The sequence below is a fragment of the Agelaius tricolor genome, unplaced genomic scaffold (assembly GCF_023055355.1).
Source record: "Agelaius tricolor isolate 1412-34295 unplaced genomic scaffold, bAgeTri1.0.p SCAF_2, whole genome shotgun sequence".
NCBI lineage: Eukaryota > Metazoa > Chordata > Aves > Passeriformes > Icteridae > Agelaius > Agelaius tricolor.
The window spans coordinates 78565509-78586612 of NW_027269262.1; the positions used below are offsets into that span (position 1 = coordinate 78565509).

Genomic DNA, 21104 nt, shown 5'->3' on the forward strand with positions numbered 1-21104 from the left:
AAAGTAAAGCCAAGTCCGCACCGCTGCATCCCCTCCCGTTTTTCTCCCAGGGGTGTAAACCAAATTCCCTTTAGAATAGGTCGCAGGAAGATTTCACGTTTTCCCAAGCGGGGCCGTGAAGGCAGAAGGGTGTCCCACAACCCACTGGGAATCTATACAAGCGCCGCGTGTGCCGGGAGCTGCCCGTGGCAGATGCTTGTGGCAACGCGGAGCTTTGGACTCAGCGCTTGGCCTGCGGGCACGCGCCAAGGAGCTCTCAGCCTTCCCGTGCTGCAAAAGCTGGCTGCGAAGGCGCGGGAGAGGCAAGCAGGGCCGGGGCCGAGGCTGACTCCGGGATCGGACAGGGACAGGGACAAGGACAGGGACAGCGCCACTCCGGCACTCCCGCTCCCCGGTGCGGCTCCACAGCGCCCACCCGAGGCGGCTCACGCCCCCTGGCGGCCCCGTGCGGCGCTGTGGGCCATTGGCGTCACAACACCGTGTGACGTCACCCGCCCGCGCGCCGCCGCTGCCGCCATGGGTAAGAATCGCGGCGGGGCCGCCAAGGCCGGCAGCGTGTTCCGCATCGCCCGCAGCGGCGTCCTCAAGGCCAAGGCCAAGGGCAAGGCGCGGCCCGTCACCTCCGGGCTGAAGCAGGTGAGTGCCACGGCGGGAGGAGGCGCTGGCCGGGCTGCGGCAGCGCCTCGCCACGGTGCGGCCCCTGCCCTGCTGCGGCGCCCGCGGGAGGCCTCGGCCTGGCGGGGATTCCTCCCCTTCGACCTCGGTGCGCGGCGCAGCAAGCGCTCGGAAGTGATTAAATCGGGCTGGTTTAGGGGGAGTGTGCGTCCGGCACAAAACGGCAAAGTTGCATGATTATCACCCGAAAATTAGGTTTGGATGTGGATATCATCTGGAAAAAGAGGATCACAAGAAGTTCATTTGACTAATCCGAGGCATATGGCACAGAAGGCATCGGGCTGTGCTTGAGGGGTGTCGTTTGGGAAGTGTCTGATAGTACCGCGCCTTGTCCTCGGGAATGCGATGCTAAAGGGCGCATCAGCAGTTCAGCGAGTTCGCGTTCACTGGACTGCATTCACAGCGTCGCTGAGGGTGTAATTCAGCGTAGAGTTTAACAAAGTGCCTTGATCCAAACCGCTGGGCGTAGTTAGTACTACTAACAAGGAGAAGTCCTGCTCCTTTCCATCACGTTCCTTGTCCCAGGAAGGGATCCTTGTGCCAGGCTCTGGGCTACATTCCCACAGCTCTCCTTGATGCTGGCTCAGGAACTCTACGCCCACTAGGTGACTCAACTTGCTAAATCAGCAGCGAAAGGCATTAAAAATACATTTTGCATTTTTATGTGCTGGGTTGGTGAGTTGAACAAACTTAATTATGAATGAATGAATGCAGAGAGAAGCATTTTGGTGGGGAAGAACCAGAAAGGATGGAACCTTTTCTGATCCAGTAGCTGTTTATTTGCCTCAGCTATCAAGTAAAACTGTCAGTGAGATGCAGTGAACATAGCTAGGAGTGTGCACTGCTGGATGTTTTGCTCTTAATTCCCCTCTGCCCCTTTTTTGCCCCTTATATAGCTGTGATGCTCTGTAGATGCTTCTGTCAGCCAGTTTAACATAATAAAGCAATAGAAGAACAGAGAAGCAAAAATAATGTTGTTATTTTGGTGTCTGTAGAAGAGCACAGCCCAGAAGAGGGAGAGAGTGGGTCATGGAGTAGGGAGCAGTGCAGGGCAAGAGGGATGGGGGTGTTTTCCTGTTGAGAGCAGTGAGTCATTATATGGTATCTTCTCAAACCCTGCCTCCAGCCTGCAGTGTGTGTTCTGGAAGAGTTCACCTGTCCCTCTAGAAAAGCATCTGGTAATAGAAATAATAAAAGCAAATAGTGGCTTATTTTCTCCATTTGATGCAGTTGCAGTCTGCTGGAGAAACACAAGTAAATGGCTTTAAAAAAAGAAGGCCATTTCAGATTTTCTCCTGCAAGTTCCACTTAACAGATTAATCTGGTGGACAGACAGGAACAAACTCTAGAAAAAACAATTTCATGTTGCTGGCGTCACATCTCCTCTTAGTCTAGACTGTTCTGTATAGTAAAGGGAGAAACAGGTTTAAAATCATATTCATGAAATGTCTGAGTTTTGTGGTCTTGAAAAGCTTATTAGGAGTAAAATTTTATTCTCTGTGTTTGAAGCTGTGTTCTTTAATGCATTAAGCCTTTGGGTTTAATGTGATTTACTTATCGTTAAGCAGTATAAGAAGATGCTCAGAAAAAAAAGTTGCTAAAATAAATTTACTCATTAATAGCTATAAGCTCATTGTAACTGTTCAGACAACTTTTGATGTAGGTACCCATGCTAGCTATAGAGCCTCTTTCTGTGGAAAAGTCCTGCCTGACTACTTGAGGATATCACTATTAAAACTGACTGGAACCTTCTAAAAGCCCTGTGAAGCTGGAAGATGGTGACAAGCCCTGACTGAACACATGGTCTTTGTACATCATGTTACCAACAGTCCATCCACTCTGATCAGAGCTGGGAGCTGGGGCTGTATTTCTTCAGTCACTGTCCCAGTGAAAATGTTCATCTGAGCAGGCCTGTTCTATCAGCCTCATTGCCCACTGCTTTCTTAATACTGGTTTTTGTGGTCAGTCAGAAGGGAATTGTTACTGTATAGGTGCTCTGGAATTATGGAGGCTTTGAAAGTAAAATGAATGCATGTAACCATTCACAGTTTGCTTCTGCCTGTTTAAATTGCTCAGAGATGAACTATGGGGGTGGCCATTGAAACAGCAGTAGGTGTGCTGAAATTTGGGGTTGCCTGAAGACCTATGAGCATGCTTCTGGAATGTTTGCAATGGAATAGGTTATTACCTGGCTGTGATCCTGTTCCAGACTTTGGAAGCAGCAGGTGCTAGGGCTCAGATCAGCTGAATCTTATTTTGCTGCAGTGGTGAGAGTTTATGCCCTCTTGCATCCACCCTGCTCCTCTACCACAGACAGTTGTCCCCAGAGTGCAACACATGTCCATATTCTAGCACTTCCTCTTTGAAAGTAAAACCTTTGATGAAATAACTTATAAAGGCAGACTTGGGCTAAAAGAGAGGCTGAGGTGCCCAGAGATAGACATTCTACTCTGCTACAGCTGCAGAGTTTCTTTAAATACTGTGGCAAAACCTGCTAGACGTTGTTGGCCAGACCTACAGTACAAACAGTTAGGATGCAAGGTGTGATGATGAAAGGTAAGCTACTGGAAGAAATTCAACATACTAAAATAATTTACAAATTGTATTTGGTTTGAGGGGCTACAGGCTTGGCTTCTCTAAAAATCTGCCAGAAGCTTCCCTTATGTCTGAAAGGGCCAATGCCAGCTGGCTTCAGGATGGATATGCTGCTGGCCAAGGCAGAGCCCATCAGGTACTGGCAGTGCCTCTGGGTTGATGTAGTTAAGAAGCATACCACCAGCAGCAGTCAGAACAGGGGAGTGAGAATTTTTTAAAGAAACAGCCCTGCAAACACCAAGGTCAGTGAAAAAGGAGGCAGAAGTGGTGCTCCAGGTGTCTGAACTGAGATTCCTCTGCAGCATTTGTTTGACAACTAATTAAATTCATTTTCCCCAAGTTCAGTTGAGTCTGTTCTGCCCATGATGGCAACTGGTGAGTGGTCTTTCTCTGCCCTTATCTCTACTCATGAGCCTTTCATTATATTTCCTGTCCCCTGTCCAGCTGGAGAAGGCAGCAATGGAGAGGCTTTGGTGGACACCTGGCATTCAGCCAGGGTCAGTTCACCAGAGCAAGGTAGGAAGGAACCCTTCCTGGGACTTCATTCCAGCTAAGAGGAGCTGAGGCTGGTGTAGCAGCACCTGTGAAGCCTGACTTTTGTCTTCTCTGTGTTCTCTTCCTGGGTCACTATGGGCTCCCATTCCTGTAGAGCAAGTTTAACTCTTAATTTTGAATTTATTAGTACATAGCTAGATGACCTAATGAAGTAACAGGTAAAACATACTGAAAAGCATGTAACACTGGCTGCATAATAATTGCACAAAAATGGGGCAGTTTCACATCAGTGGAATTTTTGCTAAAAATACTAATGTATGTATTTTTTTCTCTTCCAGATAAACATTAAAAATGCTGAAAAAGTTAGCACAATAAATAAAGCATTTGCTGAAGTTCAGAAAGAAATCCGGCAGCTTTCAAAAGGTACCACAGCAGAACCTCAGAACACTCAGAAGGTAATTTCCCTTTGTAAAAATCTGAGCAGAATGAAAAGAATGTGTGTGTTTAAAGCATTATAATGTGTCTCTTAGGCTGCAGGCAATAGCTCAGTTGGACAGAGTCTGGTGCTGGTAATACCAAGGTGCTGAGTGCTTTTAATGGCCATTTGCTTAAGAGTTGGACTTGATGATCCTTGTGGGTCCCTTCCACTTCAGAATATTCTGTGAATCTGTGAATTCATGCAGTTGATTTAAAGCTAGAATCCCAGTTTTATGAATTTCATTTGTGTGGCAATGCTGAAACCTAATTAGCATGTTCAAATTCTGTATAACTACTAAAGAAGAGAGAAGAGGGTGGCAGCCATGCTGAAGCACATTTCAAAAGCATATTTTTAAATTACATTCTAGCTGATTTCTTATTTTTTTAAGTTAGTCCCAGCTTCATCCCCCAGATTTGAAACTTGTATCTCTACATGAATAGACACAAAGAAGATGAACCTGGCTGTTCCCCACCTGAAGCTCCTGACAGTGTTTTGAAAAAAACAGTTCTGCCTCTCTTTGTTCCTGATTCCTAAGCCTTATATTGCCTCATCATAAGGACCAACACCTGAAGCAGCAATTTCTGTAGTAGAGCTTTTGCCTGCAGCACTTGGGGTTCAAGACAGTATTTCTCTTGCCTTTGTCTAGTTGTCTAGTTTTTTTTTTTAAAGCAGGCCTACTTGCAGTCTTGCACAAGAATTAATTCATAAAAGTTTAATTCCTGACAAATTCCTCCATGTAAACTTTCTGCTGACTGATGCTCTAGGCACAGTTTCAGAGAGAGAAAGCAGTCCTTCAGGATGAGATGCAGATGAATTCATCCTGCTATTAGAGGAAGCTGGAGTTTGGAGAAGTGGACATGAGTTGTCAGTATGCCTGAGGTGATCAAGTTTCTGTACAGCTGGGAGCAACTAAACAAGTGTCAAATACCTTAAGGAGAGGCTGAGGGAAAAATGAAACATAAGTGACAGTGCTGCCAGCACAGGATGAAGCCAAGCTGGAATTTCAAGGCAGTTGGAACCAGTGGTCCTGTCCCTGCTGGCTTGTTATTTATTCCTCCAAGAATTCAGACTGTACTACTGCTCCTGTGCTAGTAGGGCTCTACACCACTCAGGCTGTAACAGTATTTTCTCCAAAGTTGCAGAGTATTGTTGAGAGCAGTTATGTTCTAAAAGCTGAGCCTGTCTCAGTTGGGCCGTGTGTGTTACTGGTACAACGCTCCCAAAGCACAAAGCATTTTCTGCTTATGTCTCAACTTCAGTGTATGCTGCAATCCCCCCAAATTATTGAAGTATAACTGCAAAATTAGCTGAAACTAAATATATAAAAGTCAAATTAATCTTCTGGCCAATGGATATTTATTTAGTCTGGTTTGGTTTGGTTTTTTTTCCAAGGAGAATAAAAAGAAAACAATTTCTTTAAACTGAAACTCTTTTTTTTTCCAGGTTTCCACAAATCTGGAAGAGGAACCAGCAAACGTGGATGCTGCCACAAGCCTGTTATCTCAGTTGTAATGTAAAATGGACAATGAAGGGGTTGCAAGAAATGAAAGACCACAAATACTGATGGCTTTGTTTGCACAATTTTATTAAAAAAATCTTGTTAATATACAAGTATTGGCACACTTCAATACAAACTACAAACAGACCTTTCCTATCATCTAGGAAAGTGGAATGTCAGAAGTCAGTGTGAGAAACTTAAAGTGCTAAAACAGAAGGCACTTCACAAAATTGGTTCACTGAAACAGTTTAGCATAACTCAAGTTGATACTCTTCACTTTTCAACTTGGCAGTGAAAGCTTCAAAATTGTTTGAAAAGTTAAAAAATAGAAAGCTTCTTGGCAGTAAAGCTTTAAAGAAAATGCTGTTAACTGTGAGCAAGAAGACTAATCATTTTTTAAAAAATGATCAAAAAGTTGTAAGTATTTTCACTTTTCTTACTAAAGAAAGCTCCAAACAATTGGCTTAGACAGAAACACACTCAGGTGAAAAAGTGCCAGAATTTTTGATTAAGAGCCCTTTTTTCTTGTTCTTCAATTTGTTTTGTGAAGTAGTTAAAGGAAGCAAAAGGAAATATACTCCCAGAGTCAGTGAACTAAGAAGTTATACATTCATTATTCAAATACTTAGGTTATGAAGAAGTCTAGATTGTTACAGTTAGAGGTAGATAAGTAGTCTGGTTGACATAATATCTAATAATTTAGTATCTGCACATCAAAGAGATCACAGACTCCTTCATTATCATCCAGGTTAAAGTTGTAGTCATCTCCGGGAGTAGGAGAGAGTCGTAAGAGAGGAAAAACTGTAAAGCAGGAACAGTTTAGTTTAAATTAAAACACTTGGAAAATCAGCCCTATCACATTTCAGTATGTTTGTCATAAGGGTTAGTCTTAATAATTAAAATAGTCTTGATAATCTGACAAGCTCACTGAGATACATACCATGAAAACCTGTACTGCATTCAAACTAAGGCAGTAAGTGATGTATCTGCCATTTTTTGCTTAGTATTTTAAGTCAGTTTGCTGAAGAGGAGTGATAGCTGTGGAATATGGGTTTAATTTCTTCTGCAGTAACGGAGTTCCTGAGGAGCTTTTGAAAACATTAACCAGAAAGCCATAATTTATATTTATATTCCTTTATCTATATCCCTGCTCTAGAAGCAGAGCCTCTTTCCATGTTAACCACATACTGGCACGTTCACAGAATCCCATCTTGCCCCTTGGATCTTACAAGCACATCTCTTTCTGGATGAGCCCTGAAGTGGTCTGCTTGAGGGGCAGATTTTATTACAGGCCTTACAGAATACAGGGCAAAAGGAACAAAAGCAAGTTGAGTTCACCTCTTTGCCTGCCACATCAGTGAGAGTGGCAGAGAGGTAGGAGCACATGAATTTTGTAGTAGCTGTGGTTCAGTGCTGCACTCATATGGCCAAAGATGTGCAAGAACAGAAATGGGTGACACTTGTTCTGTTAAGTGTACCACAGATGGCCATATGTCAGTCTGCATCCAGAACTATATTCTGAAATACTTATTCAAAGCACCTGCACAAAGCTTTAGGCAGAATAGAATTAAACCAGATTTATATTTTAAGGCAGCACACTAGTCATCAGCTTGTTCTTTCTTTTTCCCTAAATTAAGTACTGGTGGGTTATTCATGCAAGTAAGTGCTTTTGGATTAAGGTTTTCCTATTTTGTCTGTTAAATAAAACTGTTGCAGGGAATAGAAAGGGGAGCAAAGACAAGAGTGACAGAGGAGGCAACATGGGAAAGAAGTAGTTTCATACTGACTCTTGGCATCAGATTTAATAGATGCCTTCTAAGTGCTGTTCACACATAAATCATGCTGCTACTTGTGATTATTAGAAAAGATACTAAATACTTACCATCAGAAGACATGAGTTCATCAATAATATCTCCACTGATATTTCCTGTGAAAGACAGGAGCACATGCTTTACGTATGTGGGTTTTTTTTAGTCTGTGTTTATAGCAGTCAACACATTCTTTGCATTAAAACACTGAATTGACAAGTACACTATGGCTTGTGCAGTGTAGGAGCTGCAGAGGTAGTATGCCATGTACATGTAAAATATACTTATCTTTGTATCCCTCAGTTTTTCCTCCTCAATACATTTTTCCCACTTAACTCTTTAAAACCCAAGAGCTATATATATCATGGTGTACCATGATGCTTATCTGGTGGCAAAGAAACTCAGTTGTTCAAAATTAGTATGGTCCTCAGTGGCTTCATCAGAAGATAAACAGAGACCTGTTTTTTCCTCTGTGTAACTCATTGGTAATTTGGTCACAAAGAAGGGCTCAGGGAACCAGTGAAATCTTTAAACAGGAACTACTGCTTCCTACCTGCAGGCTCCTCCATCTTTGCAATGTCAAATGAGTTTGGCTTGAGAATGCAGTTGACATCCAGAGGCAGCAAGCTCTGGTAGTCACTGGAGCTGGCTGAGGCTTGGGCACTGTCTCCAGACAGGCTGGGATAGAGCTCTGGTTCTGGAAGGCTGGAGTAAGGGGCTGCAGGGGCTGCGCTGTCCTGCTGGGCACTGCCATCTACACGGACAGGAAGGAGTGTTAAAGTCTGTTAGAAACAGAACACACAGCACCTGCCCCCAGCTTTGTCTTTTGAGGGAGAACATGGCCAATGTCTGAGATCAGGTGAGAGGAGTCTTCCCCTTCCACAGTCACAACTTAACTAATTGTCAATTAATTAAAGGTCAATTAAAGGTCAATGGAGGTAATCAGGATCCCTCAGGAATGCAGTTGTAATACAGCATTTTCTTAAATCTTTTCCTATTACCTATTAATTTACTATTACTCAATCTCATTAAAAGTACATGTTCAAATCATATCCTCCTCCGTCAGGAGGTTTGCAATTTTGCTCCATAATGCATTCTGGAGAAGCACCTCAGAATAATTAACAGGATTACATCCAAAACCTGTTTAGTGTAAGATGGTAAGATGTGAGGGAAGCATCTCTTTCATCAGACAGAAGAGGAAGAGGTGTCTGTAACCTCCTGAGAGCTGTTACTAAGGTCCTGGAGTAGTCTTTAATGGACAGCTGCTACCCTATGCAAATTCTTGATCTTGTCTACTACTTTTCTTAACAGTTTCTTCTTTCCCTCCAGCTGCCCTCCTCCCCCACCCACCAGAGGTAGGAAAACCCCAGGATCCACCTGATGATGTGTCCGCAGCTGCTGTTGGCGGTAACTCCTGCCCTTGGTTGGGGTCACATTGTTCTGGGGGATTTGGAGGAGCTGCAGCTGGTTTAAGTGGAGTCACTGGAGCTGCAGGCTGAGATGGGGGCTGTGCAAGGTCATCAGGTGGAGGAACTGGAAACACTGTGGGCTTGGAGGAGCTTGATTCTTTGTTTATAAGCAGCACATGGATAGGTCCTGAACTACTTTTAAGATTGATCTGGTATTTATTCTGTCCATTCTGTCCCTGTAAAAATGGTGTATTATGAAAGTCAGCATTCCTTGAGAACTTGGAACTCTACAAAGTGATGAAGACTAAGATCAGCTGTTTTAGTCCTCAACAAAAAGAAAAAAAACCAAAATCCAACATCACCCAAGCTGCTAACTTGGGTCCTGCAGAGAACCTTACCATTGCCTGAACTGATTCAGCAGAGATGGACAAAGATAGTACCACTGATCAGCTTCATGGCTCTGGCCTTGGATGCTTTTACTGATATTAGACTGTGCTTAGCCTCACTAAAAATAGCTTGTGAAACTTCTCAGGTGAATTTCAGCCTTCTATAAGCACAATGGCTATCACGCTACATACCATGCTCTCTCCCAACTATGTAAACACTACTTAAAATCAATCGCTGCAACAACAACAAAAAAAAAAGTTAAAGATGGACAGAAGTAAATAATTTGGCCTCCTACTTCAATCTTGCCAATTTAATCCTTTTGGCTAAAGTGAGATTGCAGTCTGTTTCTCTATCCAGTCTAGTACCATGAGACTAAATCTAAATTACATTAAAACTAAATTGAAAAGGTTTTTTCATAAGAGATCCATTTTAACAATATAACAGAGAAACTTGACACATAAAAGTCACTGAGTTCTCAAGAGAATTCATAGCAACTATGCATTATTTTGAAAGCTGCAACATTTTAAAAGCAAGAGAGAAGAAGAACCCACTTGTGTATTTTGGTTTTCATAGAAGGTGGGGTTACCATTAGTCTATCTAAGTGTACAAAACTCACTTTTTTTCTGTCTGGCCTCCCTCTTCTCAACCTAAACAATCCTAATCCTTTCTCCCCTCCCTCTTGGACATGGATAGAGATAAATCCTCTGCTCTGAAACAACTCTTCTTTGTCACTATTGCTCTAGAACACTTAACTAAACAAGAAACCAGTACATACCATTTCAGGTCTAGGTACTTCTAATTGTGTACCACAAGGTGCTTGAATTGCTAGAAGTGTATCTCCTGGTTAAACAGCAATTTTAAAGAAAGTGTTAAGTATATTTTTCTTAAGTCTTGTATAGTATCCACTCAAATGAGATCTGGAAATTCTCTAAGGTCACTTAAAGTACTGCGTTATTTAGCATTGCATAGTATAAATCACAGAATTCCAATACTAAGATCATCATTGCAAAAACCTTTTCTCACAACAGTACAAGATTAACCATATTCTTTACCCATTTGTCTTCTAGTCGTATATATAACAAAAGGTGAAAATATTTAACTAGTTCCTTTTTTCACAGAATCAAAGAATCATTTAGGTTGGAAAAGACCTCCAAGATCATTGAGTCCAACCTTTGACTGATCACCAACTTGTCAACTAGACCACAGCACTAAGTGTCATGTCCAGTTGTTCCTTGAATACCTCCATGGATAGTGACTCCACCACCTTCCTGGGTAGCCTGATTCAATGCTTAATCAGCCTCTTGAAAAAATCTTTCCTGATGTCCAACCTGAACCTCCCTGGTGCAGCTTGAGGCCATGTCCTCTTGTCCCATCACTGGTTGCCTAGAAGAGACTGACCCCCACCTGGCTACAACCTCCTTTCAGGTACTTGTAGACAGTGATAAGGTCTCCCTTGCACCTCCTTTTCAGCAGGCTAAACAACCCCAGCTCCCTCAGCCACTCCTCATACAACTTCAACTAAACCAGCTCTCTGGCCTAGCTCACTTTATGACTTTGATGACTGGTGGTACTACAGAGATTTAACAGAAGGAAGAAGAGGTGTTAATGTTCATCTTCAGTGCCAGTACTTCCAAATATCTAAGCTCATGGCTTCCACAGCACATATGACTGGGATCCAACAGCTGTCTGTCACACTCATCTGTGGCTTACTATGCACATGAAAATGTGTTGGTTAAAATCAGGGGACCACATTTACATGCACAGCACTGGCACAAGTTACTTGCAGGTTACTTGCTTACCTGCACATGATTTCCTCTTTGTTCATAACTAATTTGGAGTAACACTTTTCTTTCTCTGCTTCCTAAGAAACACTTAGGTGAAGTACTATGTCAGCATCATGCCAGCTGCCTCCATGTTTTGTAATGACTAACATCTTATCAGTAACAGCCCATTTTTGTTAAATTCTGCAGTAGTTTTCTAATCTTGTGTTTTTATTTAAAAAAGTCTTCCTTGTGGCAAAGAATGACGGTTTTGAGCCTAGCTGGAGGCTGAACAACAATCTTCCCTTGGGTGCCCCATGATCAGGAGATGATGTCAAGGGAAGTAACCTCTGCCAGCACTTCCCAGCAATTCCTTCCAACCACCTGTACAGGAATCCTTTAGATTTAGTAGCAATGCCCCATCATTGACCTTCTGCTGGCTTATTTATACAGCATCACAAGCTCTGTCTGGCCACAGTTGCTACCAGGAAATGATGCAAAATTTAGATCTTCCTGGTTCTTCTGGAGGGTTGGACCAACAACCAGTCCTGTCTCTGGTTCCATTAATGGCCCATGGCAAGCTGCTGAAAAGTATGAATACCAAAAAAGAAACCAAAAACCAGGACTCCAGCTGAGCTTCCATTCTATACAATCTATGACTACAATTAGAAAATGCCAGAACTTGGTAGCCATGAACATTATGAGACCTCAACCTAGTAATGATCACTATTGAGTATTTCTTAATTCAAAATACTTGCAGGAAAAAAGCAGGTTAGTTAGCAAGTCATTTTTCAAGGAATCACTCACTTTAGAAATACAGCCTAGCAGCAACTTACCATTGAAGCAGTTGCAGATATCTTCATGGGTGACATATGAAAATGTAATTTATGTCAAGGAACATTTTTCTTAAAACAATATAAAACTAGTATTTGCTGCCCATCAGAAGTTTGTCCAAACTGAGCCTAAACTAAAGCATTATTATTGTAAGAGGTGTAATCAAGGCATTATTTTTGACTTTCAGAAGATAGATAGATAGATAGATAGATAGATAGATAGATAGATAGATGCTAAATTGTTTTCATGTTACCAATCAGTCATGGAAGTTAAAGTCATGTAAAGAAGATTTATATCTTCTTTTGTTGAAGAAAAACTTGAAAAAATACTTGCCTTACCTTGCTAAATGAGTTACATTATGCTTTATCCATTACCTACACTTTAACTGTTGCTTTAATTCTAGATCCAAAATGCACACAATTTATTTAAAAGGATATTGGTGGTTTGTAGAATCATCCATGACGTTCTTGATACTTTGCTGAAGCCACAATTTCTGCTGATCCAATTCTTTTTCTTTTAGCTCTAAATCTTCAATTTCAGCTTCCAGATACCTCAGCCTGTCTATGACTTCTTTTGTATTGCAGCCAGCACCTACTCCTCTTAAACAGGTATAAGGGTTCATGAAACCACAAGTAAAAATCTAAAGCAAACATCCAATGATAACTTCTTAAGACTATTTTCAACATTTGGAAAATCTACTAATATTCAATATGAAGGAAATGAGCATTTAACTTTCCAGTAGTGTTTTGACAGGAAAATGAAAATTCTTTAATTCAGATCAAATTTAAAATTTTCTTCTACAAAAACTTAGCTTCTTTTGGAATTGTTTTGCAGGCCCTAGCTCCTTCCCCTAGAATCCTTATCTTGAGCTTTTACCTTCAGGGACCTAAGAGAAAACAGGCATGAACTGTGGTAGGGCAGGTAGGTGGAGACAGTGTGTCCTGACAGCCCTCCCAAATTCATTCAGGGAGAATTTTTCAACTACAAGTGCTAGTTATAAAGTAGCACTACAAGTTTTCTTAAAGATTCTCTTCTGTGTGCTTTAAACTTGATTTTATGTATCACATACACAAGTTAAAGGGAAAACAAATACAGTTAATTTGCAAGTTTATTGTACTTCTACAACATCACATTGCTCATTGATTAGCAGTGTTAATTTTATGGTGTCATATCTAGTCAGAAGAAGTAGAGTCAATTTTTTTTGCCCTTAAGCATGTGAAAATTTGCAGAACTGACATAACTTACTTCCACTGAATGCTGTTTTTTGACTTCTTCTCAATGAGATCAATCCCCTCCAGAACGTTGGTGATATCATAGATCCTTCTTTTCTGCCTCACAGCAAGCGTATCAGCAGCCTGTTGAGAGAACAAGTATCAGCAACTTGCATGCTGAGGGAAAGCCACTCCCTTGGAAAAATGCCATCTAATGTAACTTCAAAAGGAGAAGGTTCCATTCTACAAGAGCCCAATACCAACAATGAATTCTAGCAGGCAGTGCTACAAAGCACAGGGAGCAGTCCCCTGGCTGAAGGCCAACAGGCTATCCCCTAACAGAGAAAGGAGCTCACAGGGGTTGCAAAGACCATGGTCTGTATCTGGGGCATATTCAACTGCATGGAGGAGCCTGCCATGCTCTTTCTGGAGGACAGGAAAAGGTATGGAAGGCAGGCAGCGACACCTTTCAGTGGGGCAAGCCTCTGAAGCTTGAAGGACATAATAAGTTTATCATTCCTTCCACTGACACTCGAGGTATTAGAGCCTTTGTTTGGATTCAGTGGTGCTAGGATACGAAACAGGGCTGTAATTTCACAAGGTGGCTGCAGGAGAGCTTCAGTATTTCAGGCCAGCATTGTCCCTGCACAAATGCCCCTTGCAGGGCACAAGGGCTCACTCGATGCCCCACTGAGCACCAGCACCCTGGGACAGCTGCCAGGGATGTTGCTGCAGACACACAGCCAGCTGTGCAGTGCATCTGAGGGCTGCCACACCTCGCCCCTCTGAGCAAAGCAGCATCAGGCAGAGGCAACCACTTCATGCTTCACCTCTTCCTCTCCTTTTGTGTAACTGATGCAAAGAGTTAAGATAAAATAAACAAGTGAGCCACTCATGCCTTCCACAGCTGTAGTTACTCAGGATACTTAAATACAAAGATTACATAGGATTGTATATGTTAAACAAATAGAAGAAAAATAAAGAGAAGGGTAGGCAAAGAGTTTTGAATTTGAACTAATGCAAAAATGCAAATAATTTCTACTACAGGAACATGATGATTTATTTCAGTTTGTTCCAACAATCTATTAAATGTTCACTTTTTGTAAGCAGCCTATATGAAAGGTACAGCTTGAGACAGCCATAACCTGCAAGGAAAACCAAATTTCTTTGCTTAATAGTACAATTACCTTTTGCTACTGAAATAAAGTTGAAAGGATAAAAAGAAAGAACAGAGATTATAAAAAGTACTCTTATAGCCATGAATTACAAACACTGCTCTTTCTCCTTGACAGTGATGTACCCACTAAACACTGTGTTCACTGACACCATTAGCAGCATTTATCCTTTGTATGGCCTTCTGTATGAGTCTTTTAAAACATTTTCTTAACTAACAAAACAAGATGCATGCAAACACATATTGCAGTTTAGTTCCCTCCAGGAAGCAGGGTCTCTGATCAATTGTTTCAGTAGGTATGCATCTGCTATCTTAATCTGCTATTTCTGCTGCATATATACACATATGTACACACTGCTTCCAAGGACTGCAAGAGAACCCTAAAAATCTAGCAAGTGACAGAGCTGATGCCGTTTGCATAAAGCTGAATCAGCACCCCATACATCTCACGGTCTTCAGTTATTCTAGAGGCTGTTTACATTATTCAGTGCAAGGAATGGACAGCACACACAGATGCTATTCAACTTCCTGCTTTTTTCCCACTGCTCCACATATTTACCTAGGACTTAGTATACTACCCATGGCTTGAACAATAAAGAAACTGCTCTGGAGACAGATTTCATTACCTCTCGAAATTTTCCCAAAGGCCTGTCTACAAAACATAAATGCTTTACTAATCTTAATGTATTTTCAAACTGTACAAAAGATACCAATGTACAAATCTGGAGCTATGAAACCAAAGCTTAAGATACTGGGGAAAAAAAAAGGTCACTTCTTCTGAGTGTCCAATTTCAAATGTTTCCAAGTTGAAGTAATTGTTCCACTTTAAATGCTATTGCATTTTGTATGCCCAAACCACAGTTCCCATGAACACCAGCAGCAGATTCACCACTACCAGCTCCAGATGCCCAGGACAGGGCCTCATTTCATAGGAAAATGAACAGCACAGCTACATAGGTATTTGACTTGACTACCCTGCATACAATTCAATCACTTCTATGAAATTCAACTACTTACAACAGGAGTTCCAACACAAGCTGGGGCCAGTTCCCAAGCTGAGAAGTTTAATCCTGACATTCACTAGCTTTCTGGTACAGACCTTGTAATCTAATTATCTTTTAAAAATTTCACTTTAAAAAGAAATTGAGAAGTTCCTCTCTGACATTCTAGCAGTTATCAGTGTGATACCTTCTGCCAGGTACATGGATCAGAAATTAAGTTCAGTCCTCCACATAAACAATTCACTAATAATTTAAATAATTAAAAGAGCTTCCTGACACAAATCTGCTGTCAAAAACACTGTTAAAACTCCTATCTTCTTAGCTTGTGTCAAGAAAGGGACATCTGCAACAAAGGCCCTGCTAACATGGATGGACATAGCTTCCACATCCAGAGCTCTTTTATAAAATCCTTCTAATGTTAAGCTGCTGAACTCTATCCTTATTGCTCTAATATCTCCTTATACTTTGATTAAGTATGTATTCAAAACAAGTATTCATGAGAGCATAGACAGGTTCAGAGCTGGAATAAAGTATCTACGCACAGAGCTATGGTTCTGCGTACATTCCAGTCGTGCAGCTCCTGGAATACAGAAAACTCACTGTACAGCACAGGTTCAGCTGCAGGCAGGCACACATGCCCAGAAATAACGAAGAAAGGCCAGGAAAACTGAGAGCTTGTGGCCCCCCCACCAACTTGTTTGCTCCCTGGGAGCTGACAAAAGGCAGCAGAAATCATCAGCTGTAAATGTGCTTCACTAGCCCTAGAGAGAGGAGGAACTCGATAGAGCACCACGGCAGAGTCCTTACTGAGAGCCTTTACAAAGCACAAGGGCCAGCACTGCCTGCTTGCTCTCTCCATGTGTCTGTCTGTCAAAGGAAAGAGGTCCTGCATCTTCTGAACTCTGCCTGTACCACATGACAACACTTTCTCCCTAAGAGGGCTGTCAACAGTTTGGTGAAAGTTTTAAATTGAATGGTGCTCTTGCCAAATTGCATGTAGAAGTACTGAATGTCATTGCAACATAAAGACTAAGGGAATGTAAAATCTAATAGACAGGCTCTTTCTTTTTCTGTGGAGTACAGCAAGTGTACGGCAGTTATTTGCTCCTGACCAGTACACTTCTAAAACAAGTAGATTTTAGTTTATCTCATGTTTTGCACTGATGATCAGAAACACCATTTAACCATCAATAGAGCAGGGATGGTATGCTAGAAATGAAGCCCACTTTAAAAATTAGGGCACAAGTATTGTACACTATGAACAGCATCCATTCAGGTAGCTTATCCCTTATTCACTCATCTTGCTCTTCTTCTCTCTTCCCTGCAATTCATGGGCTGCTGTAGATAGAAATTTAGTTTTCTTTCCCTTCTATATCACCCCTTAGCGTTTTACACTTAATTCCATAACTAGATTTCTTTATGTAGGGCTATTCCATGACAAGTATGTAATTATTTTAGAACCGCTGTTGGATTTTAAAGTAAATACAAAATTCAAATTTCAAGTGAAGAAAATTCTCACTTCCATTCCCACAATTTCACAGATGCTACCAGTGTCCAGCACTAAAACATTTTCACAGCTTCCTCTTACACCCTGCTAAACTATAATTATAGAGGTATTAAAGATCACTAGAAAATGTCCCATAGAACAGATTTTCCTTCTCAATTGCTAAATCACAAAGCTGGAAATCTACCTGTTTTCAAATTTTATTTTCTTTCTAGTGATGGTTTTGCTACAGAAATACCAATCAGCAGCACATCAGACAGTCAATACCAGCCAGCAGGGAGACACTTAAAGGTGTCCACTGCACAAATAATTTCTTGGAATGCTCTGTTCCATTTCAAGGCTGTCCTGTTCTTCAGTTTCCTGAGCACACTGGCTTAACACAAACACACAAACTGGTCTTCATTTTTGCTTAGATATATGGCTTATTTAGGAGAAAACCAGTTTCAGAAATTTAAGTTCTGACTCACTGCTTATGAAAGTACCAACAGTTTATGCACAGTTAGTATTTTCTTTCAACAAATTGTAACATTTAATTCAGAAACCAGTCTCCAATAGGTCTTGAGCAGAAATGGCTGTGATTGGCTGCAATGCCCACTTAACTCTTCTGTGGCTATCAACTCTTTCATTCCCTGTGAGCAGGTACATTTCTCACTAAAGAGAACAAGAAGCATTGCTCCATCCCACTACACAGCCCAACTTTATTGTTCAAGTCAATCCTCTTTGGCATTTAAAGCCAAGCTTTTGGGCCTGATGTCTTTCAAACTGAAGTTTTGCTTCTCAGATTGACCTGGAACATCTCTCAGGACATGACAGACACTAAAGGAAGCTACACAACAATCCCAAAGATCCAGACATCTTCATTCTCTTTTGCTAGATACAGAGACAACTAATATTAAGGAGTTCATCAACTTGTCCAGACCACAGCATAACTAAATGAAGAATATAAACCTATCAGTGTTCTTCCTTGTTCACCCTGAAGTTTCATTAGCCAGAGTAACATCATCAAAGTGCATCCGCTCTTAACAGGGATGCACAAAAAAAGCTCTGAGAACACCATTCACCTCCTGGGGCCTACTAAGAGTAATCAAAAAATAGGTCAGTTTTCCAGAAAGGACTTCAGGCAGAGCACCAAGCCAGCCTCTTGCTGTACTTTGCTGAACACTTCACCACTTAGGTTAACACCTTTGCTCCAATGCACTGCACACCCGACAGCCCAGAGGGCCCGAGCTCCAGGGAACTGACACAGTGGCAAGGATCCCTCCTGCAACACTGGGCCCCACCAAGGTGGGCTGGTCCCAGGACATCACTGCAGAGGCTCCACACATTGCAGCCCAAGGCATGCCTTGGAGGCAGCAGGCTGGCTGCAGAGCTGGGTGACAATGATTTGTCACTCCTATGCCAATTCAGCTTCCTTCATTCACACATAATAGAAAGCATAAGGCAGCAATGGTCTGTTTTTCAACATGGTTTTCTCTTGCTTAAAGGAGGCAGGTGGGGAAGAAACAGGTTTAAACAGCAGCCCATACATTGAGTCAGTGCACGGAGCAACACAGGGCAGTCAAAGAAATCACAGAATTGTTAGGGCAGGAAGGGACCTCTGGAAATCATTTAGTCCAGCTCCCACCAAGGCAGGGTCTCCCGGAGCAGGTGCACAGGAACTCATCCAGGTGGGTTCTCAATGTCTCCAGAGAGGGAGACTCCACGACCTCCCTGGGCAGCTTGTTCCAGTGCTCTGCCACCCTTAACACAGAAAAGTTCTTCCTCATGTTGAGGTGAAACTTCTGTGCTTTAGTTTATGGCCATTGCTCCTCATCCTGTAACTGGGGACTACGAAAGAATCTGGCGCCATCCTCATGGCATGCACCAATAGGATATATATATATATATGCATTGATGTTTTCTTTTCAGACAAAACGGGCCCAGCTCCCGCAGTCTCTTCTCATAAGAGATGCTCCAGACCCCGCACCACCTTTGTAGCCCTGGGCTGGACCCTCTCCGGTAGCTCCCTGTCTTTTTTTCGACTGAAGAGCCCAGAACAGGGCATAGTAAATAAGACCACTCTCAGTAAGTTGAGCTTAACACACGGTGCCCCTTACACCCCTTTATAAAGAGCCGGAACGCGTGTTTTAGCCGACCGCGGCGGCTGTCAGCCATCACCGGGCACCCGCAGCCCGTCAGCGGCCGGGGGAGGCCCCACCACGCCGGGCGGGCGGTAGGGAGAGAGGGAAGGGAGGAAGGAAGGAGGGAGCGGGCGGCCCTGCCCGGCCCCAGCGCTGCGCCGCCCCGGCTGCAGCGCGGCGGGCCCTGTGCTCGGCCGGGCCCGGCGGTGCCGCCGGCCGCCCCCCCGCCCTCGCACCGCTTTGAGGTCCAGCACGCCGTCCTTGGCCTCCTGAAGCAGCGACACGAACTTGGTGGTCAGCAGCCCCAGGCTCTTCTCGTGGCGGCTGCTGCCGCCGCCCGCCGCCTCGGCCGCCGCGGCCATGCCGCCGGCGGGGCCACGTGTCGCGACCGCCGCAACGGCCCGAGCGGGAGCGCGGCCCCCGGCCCAGCGCGGCGGCGGGAGGGGCGGCCCGCAGGAAGTGACGCCGCCGCCGTTGCCTGGACACCGGCGCGGTCCGGCCGCGGGGCTGGGGCTGCGGCGGGGGACGGGCCCGGCCCCCTCCGGCCGTGGCGGGGTGGGCGGCCCCACGGCCTGCGAGAGAGGGACGGCAGCCCTTGGCTGGCTCGGGCCGCTCCCGGCTCTCGCTCAGCCCCCGGACAGGTAGAGCAGGCCTGGAGTCGGCCAGATACGTACCGCGAGTCTGCCTGTCCCCGCCTCCATAGCTCCTTGTCGCTCATTTCACCGTTTGCATTTGATATAAAAACACTTAGATTAATTGCAGACGCTGTTCTCACACCTCCCAGACCAGGCACAAGACATGCTGATGATCTGGCCAGGGGAACAGGGAATTTTGGATCCTTACCCAGCCCTTTCCACTGGTGTCCTATATATTACTTGGCCTTAATTCAGGTACACCTCTTTCCCCCAGAAAGGAGCAGACCCACAGCTACCCATCACACACGGCAGTGGGGCACGGTACTCCGGGTGTGCCGCTGCACGCAGGAGCTACACCTGCACAGGCAGTCCCATGTTCAGAGCAACATGGCATGGTAACACACTCTGCACCTGGAACCACAATCCTCCTGGTCTCAAGTAACACAAGGATTTCTTGATTCCATACTCACATTGATTGAAACAGATCATTCTCTAGTCGGGAAATGAAAACAAAGTCTAGTAATGGAATTGATTTTAAATTGTCATGATTAATGCATGAGAGCATGCTTTGCATCTGACAAGATCAGTGTTCACATTTTGTTATATTTTTATTAAATTAAATTTATTTACTATATATTTTATTTTTTTATATATTTTATAAGTTGTCTTTCATTTATTCATTTACCCATTTGTGATTAGGTAAATTTGGTGCAGCTTTCACCTGCCCCATGTCTTAATTATTTTACCATTTTGAAGGTAAAAATCATTTCAACACTTATTAAAAAGTTTTAAGGAAGCCATGCAAACATAAAAAGGGAAACAATACCAAAGATGGAGTCATCTGCAAGAAAAACAAATGTTCCAAGCACTACTAACACATGCATGTTCCCAAGTACTGTAATATGAAAGTCCTGAGCCAAGAGCAAGGAATAGAAAGAATTAATCTTAAAACTGTTAACAACTCCCTATGATGAAATCAGAAAGTTTCAGAACAGCAATTTTGGAGTTAAAACTCAGAGGAGATATTAAGAAATTGAATCAGGGCAAAAATAAGTTCTTTTAACTTCCTGGTGCATTCCAGGTATTCAATTACTTCACCCACAGCATAGCTTGGTCAAATAATAAGCAAAGAAAAAAAGAAGTTCCCCAGGAAACACTTGACCAACATGCCAGAAAAGCACTCTGAAGTGGTGCACGATTTCTGCACCAATGATAACCATGAAAGTGTTATTGAACAGCTTTCCCAGGTGAGCATTTCCCTCACATATTGTGGATGGAGTAAGTTAGAGTTTGTTCTTACACCCTGCAAACCATTACCAATATTTCTTAATTTTTACATATTATGAACCAATGGCACAGATTCCAAGCAAACAGTCCTTAACAGCTCTCTCCTACCTTCCCTGAGAATACCACAGTGCAGGCACCCCATTATTGCTGATGGCTCACTCCTGGTGTTTTCATGGGTCAGGTCTGGGAACTCCATGCAGGGAGTCAGAGCTGAAGCAGGTGTCTGCTTTCTG

General features: G+C 43.2%; 2 protein-coding genes across 2 annotated transcripts; one reads left to right on the forward strand and one right to left on the reverse strand.

Moving 5' to 3' along the window:
* The first annotated feature begins 177 nt into the window (after positions 1 to 177).
* RBIS (ribosomal biogenesis factor) lies at positions 178 to 5854 on the forward strand. Its single transcript, XM_071421669.1, has 3 exons — positions 178 to 636; positions 4104 to 4220; positions 5687 to 5854. The coding sequence occupies exons 1-3, from the start codon at positions 193 to 195 to the stop codon at positions 5753 to 5755; spliced, it is 630 nt and encodes a 209-aa protein (XP_071277770.1). The 5' UTR covers positions 178 to 192; the 3' UTR covers positions 5756 to 5854.
* On the reverse strand, positions 5812 to 19420 carry E2F5 (E2F transcription factor 5). Its single transcript, XM_071421660.1, has 9 exons — positions 19186 to 19420; positions 13185 to 13294; positions 12375 to 12538; positions 11942 to 11983; positions 10121 to 10185; positions 8927 to 9194; positions 8103 to 8303; positions 7624 to 7668; positions 5812 to 6542 (listed from the first exon to the last, which is right to left on the reverse strand). The coding sequence occupies exons 1-9, from the start codon at positions 19309 to 19311 to the stop codon at positions 6433 to 6435; spliced, it is 1131 nt and encodes a 376-aa protein (XP_071277761.1). The 5' UTR covers positions 19312 to 19420; the 3' UTR covers positions 5812 to 6432.
* Between the last annotated feature and the right edge of the window lie 1684 nt (positions 19421 to 21104).

Bases quoted from the DNA above. Each gene is read 5' to 3' on its own strand.
- RBIS (XM_071421669.1), top strand. From the start codon at position 193: ATGCTTGTGGCAACGCGGAGCTTTGGACTCAGCGCTTGGCCTGCGGGC. The intron at 637-4,103 runs GTGAGTGCCACG...TTTCTCTTCCAG, and splicing joins TCACCTCCGGGCTGAAGCAG to ATAAACATTAAAAATGCTGA. The intron at 4,221-5,686 runs GTAATTTCCCTT...TTTTTTTTCCAG, and splicing joins AACCTCAGAACACTCAGAAG to GTTTCCACAAATCTGGAAGA.
- E2F5 (XM_071421660.1), bottom strand. From the start codon at position 19,311: ATGGCCGCGGCGGCCGAGGCGGCGGGCGGCGGCAGCAGCCGCCACGAG. The intron at 9,195-10,120 runs GTATGTACTGGT...CCATTTTTACAG, and splicing joins AAGTACCTAGACCTGAAATG to GGACAGAATGGACAGAATAA. The intron at 6,543-7,623 runs GTAAGTATTTAG...CCTGCTTTACAG, and splicing joins TGAACTCATGTCTTCTGATG to TTTTTCCTCTCTTACGACTC.